This window comes from Cyprinodon variegatus, unplaced genomic scaffold (assembly GCF_000732505.1).
Source record: "Cyprinodon variegatus isolate N-32 unplaced genomic scaffold, C_variegatus-1.0 Scaffold133, whole genome shotgun sequence".
In the NCBI taxonomy this organism is placed as follows: Eukaryota; Metazoa; Chordata; class Actinopteri; order Cyprinodontiformes; family Cyprinodontidae; genus Cyprinodon; species Cyprinodon variegatus.
The window spans coordinates 588,356-593,442 of NW_015150586.1; the positions used below are offsets into that span (position 1 = coordinate 588,356).

The 5,087-nt window shown below is 44.4% G+C and overlaps 1 protein-coding gene across 1 annotated transcript in view; it reads right to left on the reverse strand.

The window, feature by feature from the left end:
- The window catches only part of LOC107085773 (chromosome unknown open reading frame, human C9orf72), a 16,512-nt gene that overhangs the window by 3,188 nt on the left and 8,237 nt on the right, over positions 1-5,087 (reverse strand). Inside the window, exons 5-8 of the mRNA XM_015376319.1 lie at positions 2,791-2,907; positions 2,478-2,713; positions 2,329-2,386; positions 975-1,084 (exon numbers count right to left, since the gene is read on the reverse strand). Of these exons, the coding sequence (XP_015231805.1) occupies positions 975-1,084; positions 2,329-2,386; positions 2,478-2,713; positions 2,791-2,907 (521 nt within the window). The remainder of the gene's footprint in view (positions 1-974; positions 1,085-2,328; positions 2,387-2,477; positions 2,714-2,790; positions 2,908-5,087) is intronic.

Consider the following 5,087-nt stretch of genomic DNA (forward strand, 5'->3'; position numbering starts at 1 on the left):
ATCCAACGACCAACCCGTCCGTGGAGGATCAGGAATCAGAAAGGTGGAATAACTATTTTTTTTTTTCACTTTTACCCGACGTATTCCAGCATCCAGCTGCCATGCACGTTTGCATTGTAAGTTTCACTATAGCTCTGGTGAATTTCAATGGTGAAGTCCTCTAGAAAATCTTCAATAATTGTTGTTGATTGCAGATGTGTCTAGTAGTTCCCATTGATTTAGCTTGTAAAGCGGGGAGAATGGCGCTAGGCTACCGCACTGTGACGTCACTGCTGGAAGACGGCAGGAGGGAGGGGCTACTATATTTGGGCAAAAATGGCCGCTCCCAGACTCAGTGATCGCAACGAAAATTATTGTTTTTATTTTTTTACTGTTTTTCAGTGTAGTCCTGTTTCTCTGACTGTGACTAACTGGATGTGCTCTCTTCATCCTCTGACGTGGGAGCTGGCTCGGAGTTCGTCTGCCTGGCTGTGTGTTTCCTGGACGGGGCCGCCTTTTACAGCTGCTTTTTGTATCTCTGCTTCTGTCTCCTTGAACCCCAGTTGGCCTCAGCAGATGGCCGCTCACACTGAGCCTGGTTCTGATGGAGGTTTCTTCCTGTTCAAAGGGAGTTTTTCCTCTCCACTGTCGCTACAAGCATGCTTAGTGTGAGGGACTGCTGAAGAGTCAATGAGGCGATGCAATCAACTGTTTTTTTTTTAAGATAAAAAACTGAATCAATCTGACTGGATGATCTGATGAACTGTAAAGTACCTTGATATGATATTTGTTGTGAATTGGTGAAATAGAAATAAACTGAATTGAATTTATCATATCTTTGACAAACAAAGGTTGATATTATTGGATGCTGTGTGTAGTTTTCAGGAAGGAGATGATTTTAACGATGCAACGTAAATAAAATAAAAGCAAAGATGGACTCTGCTCCACCAAGCTGAAGGCTGCTGAGGTTCTCTCTGTGTCGGTTTGTCTCTTACGTTTCGTCCTCGATGTACTTGAGCAGCGTGAGGGCCTTCCTGTGGAGCAGCAGCAGGAACTGGGCCAGGTAGGTGCTCCTCAGGGAGAGACCGGGCTTCAGCATGAACACCTGGGAGTAACACAGGAAGTTGAATCAGCAACCCTCTTTAAAACGCAGGAATGAAAACGCTCCAATGCTACAGCCGCCATGAGGAAAGCTGCGGCTTTTTTTGTTAGGAGAAAGTGTAGCTGCAGCCTCCAGCAGACGACATGCGGCTGGAAACTGCTCCGCTGTGCAAAAAGACCCTCATGGTGCCAACAGGCTGCACACATGAGGTGCAAAGCTTCCATCAAACTGCTTTTTTATGTCTTTTTCAGCCACACAGCTGCATCCAAAGAAAATCTATAATAACGTTTTGATTTTTTAAAATTTGGCTGAGGTTAAACTTTTAGAGACACAGAGATAATCTAGGATTATATTTCTATTCATTTTCATGGAAATACTGCTTCACTCTCATCAAACAACAGACCAGGTCTGTTTGCAGCCGTTACCATGGTGATAAAGCAGGTATTTGGACTTTTGGCAGCTTCCAGTTTGTCCCATTTTGCAGTTTAAAATAATTTCTTGTCTCTCAGTGTTTCTGACTGAGAGAAGTAGCCACGTTTGCTCAGCCATGTCTTTGTCTAAATACGTCGTCTTCTTTTCTTTTTAGGGCTTTCATCACAGAATTGCCCAAATAGCCAAGGCAGCGGGTTTTACTCTAGTGAACTTCATATTCCTCTTCTACTCATTTGGCTTCCGGTTAGACAAGTCCGAGTAGCGCCATCTAACTGTGGAGCTGAGTCCCACCTGGTTTTTAGACGTACAGTGTGAGCAGGTAGATCGCATCAGATCGCACAGTGTGAGAACAAACATGGTGAGCTGCGAACTTTTAAATCCTGCGGTTTCATCGTACAGCGTGAGCTGTAGCTGCGCGCAATGATTGAAAAAAAAACCCAAAAGGGAACGCCAACCTTAAGTTTAAAAAAAAAAATAAACTTTAAACTACCTCAATGGGCGTGTATACCTTTAGTCATGTTCAAAAAACAATTTAATTACTTACTTTTTGGTGTTTTTTGAAGCGTATGGCGATCTGACCTTAAATTGTTTTGTGTTGTACATGACTAAAGGGATACACGCCCGTCGAGGTAGTTTAAAGTGTATTTTACGTACAAAACTAAAGAGATAAACGCAAATTTGACTACAGGTATGCTGATTTGACAGAACACCGGTTCCTGAAAACCTTCATTATTTAATATAAATGAGTATCTTTTAATGACGCTGCGTTCTTTGGTTTATTATGTTTCTTAGTGAAGATCTAAAAATCTTCTTACCTCCTCGATAAAAGATTTGACCAACGTGTCGTTATGCATGACATCTTGGAAGATATTTCTGGGAGAAAAAAAAAAAAAAGAAAAATTCAATTGAATTCAACCCTGTTTTTATAGAAACTGTCAGGGGGAGTGGTTACAGGTGTGCTCACAGGTCAGGGGTGAAGGTCTCGTCCGTGTGGATCACAGTTTCCGGTGGAATGTCCTCCTCGCTGTCCGTTTTCCAGAGCGCATTCAGCTCGGAGCGCATGTAGCGCCTCTGGTTGAACGTGTGCTCGTGACACGGAGGCATCTGCTTGACGGTGTTGATGTCCACGTCGATGTGTGTGGTCGGGTACGGAGAGTAGAGCACCTGGCGAAACGGCAGGACGAAGCTGCCTGTGGAGTCCTGGAAGCAGACAGAGTCGGCGTCAAAGTGGCGGGTCTTCCTCCTGGACTGCACAATGAGACGGGGCGGGACGCTACCTTCAGGAGACCCTGGACAAACAGACCCGTGTCGTATTTGAAGGAGGAGTTGGCCCTGCAGAGGCGAGAACATTTCCTCTCAGCTGGGGTGAGGAAGAGGCAGAGCGTCCGGACAATCTGAGGAGGAGCAGAGAAAAAACTAATGATTCAAGCATTAAACCAGATGATTAGCTCAACAGGTTCTGCTCATTTTCAGGGAACAAACTACAGCTTCTACTCTGTTAACCACTTGATGCTAATAAGCTACAAACTATTCCAATTACGCTAACAGCTAAGAGGGCACATTCTTCCCCCATATGCTGGCTTTTAAGCCCTCAATGAGGAACCAACATTTGTTCCTACAGGCGACACCCTGAGACAAAAACTGGTTCACCCCGAAGACAAGACACCCAGAAAGAAGGCAGACGGCGTGTTTTACGCCATTCAGTGAAGTGAAGCGAGCACAGAGCTGGACATTGGAGAGACCAAGCAACCACCGACTCCTCAGGACAGGACTCAGCTGTTCGCCTACACCTGAAGGCCAAAGGACACTCGTTTGAGGGCAACAACGCAGTGGTGGCTGGCCAATAGAGGGCGCCGCCCCACTCACCCGATTACCTTGATCAAGACATAAAAAAAATGTAAATATTTTGAAATATATTAAAGGTATAGAGGATGATCTATTTCCGGGTGGATCATCTAAATAAGAATTGTTAATCATTCTGGTGATATGTTTACGTAAGGCCGTCCTACGTGCTCGTCATTAAATGGTAAATGGCATGTACTTATATAGCGCCTCTATTCAAGTTAGGAGACTTGACCAAAGCGCTTCACACTACATTCATTCACCCATTCACGCACACACTCACACACTGATGGTGGCAAGCTACATCGTAGCCACAGCTGCCCTGGGGCTCACTGACAGAAGCTGGGCTGCCGTGCACTGGCTCCGCCGGGCCCTCTGACCACCATCAGTAGACAATGCAGGTGAAGTGTCTTGCCCAAGGACACAACGACCATGAAAGTCGGGGCTTGAACCGTCAATCCTTCGATTTCAGGGCAAACTCCTACATCCAATGCTACTGTCCCCCCATTAGCTATCTTTTTCTGCGCACTTTCAGCCGTATATCTGTGGTGAGCTACGGTTTCAGTCATTGAAGCTCACCTTTCTCATCGCGGTTCTTTGAAAACGGTCGAAGGTCGGAAGAGAAAAAGTGTCTACGAAGTGTGTGAGGAAAAAAAAAAGGCATCAGCAGAGGCAGATATATCCCAGAATGCTTTGCGCTGAAGGCTCTCGTCGAAAAGCATTATGGGATTTGCTGTCACAGCGGTCCGCTGTTGCTACCCGACAGTGGCGACTAATAACAAAGATGGCGCAGGTACCACGCGGTGGAGGAGCTGCGTGACCAACGGGGAGCGAAAAATAGTAATCATCTGTCTGAACGATCAGTTAACTGAGTTCACTGTAAAGTTCACTATATAGTCCCCGCTCTACATAGTGATGGAGGGATTAAGGGGTTAGGGCGGACGGTCGGACACAGTAAGCAATTTCAAATGTTGTTCTGTAATTAGTGTTGCATCGGTATCAATACCAGCATCGGACGGGGTCCCAATCCAGCACTATAATGGTGGTATCAGTATCGGCGATTACCAACAAATAGGGCACTGATACCATTTTGGAAGCTAAAAAATTCTTCAACTATTGTCACCCATTCCAGGTAGGCAATAAAAAGTTCTACTGGATTCACTTTGTATTAGTCTGTTTCCTGCTTCACAAAGGTAGGCAGCAGCTTGACAAAGCCATGATGACAATGATTTTACATCCAAGTAGTATGCAGTTCTACATAGATACACACACATCGATTTCAAACAGAAGGTATCGGCCAATACTGCACAGCCAGGTATCGGGCGAAAAAAAAGGCATCGGCTCAACAACAGCTATTATAAGCTGAATGGTTCAAAGCGTGGGAATAAAGTAGTGGTTTATAGTCTGGAAAATACGGTAATCTAATTGATCAAACCAGAGCAAACCTGATTTCTACTGACAGGCAGGCAGCAGACATCATTAGAAGAATACTATGGAGTCACAGATGAAACTCAACTCTCTGTTCGGATGAGTTTGGACGCCTAAAAAGCTTCTCATAGGGGAAGATTGAGGACTTTTTATGTTTGTTCTTCAGCTGTTGTGACTTTCATTTTAATTATTGTGGATTGTAAAGTTCATAGTTTATCCAAGGTATTCCCTTCATAGAAACATAACATATATAATTCTGTAAATGAATTGTTTATAAGGAAGAATTGTATTTTATATATATATA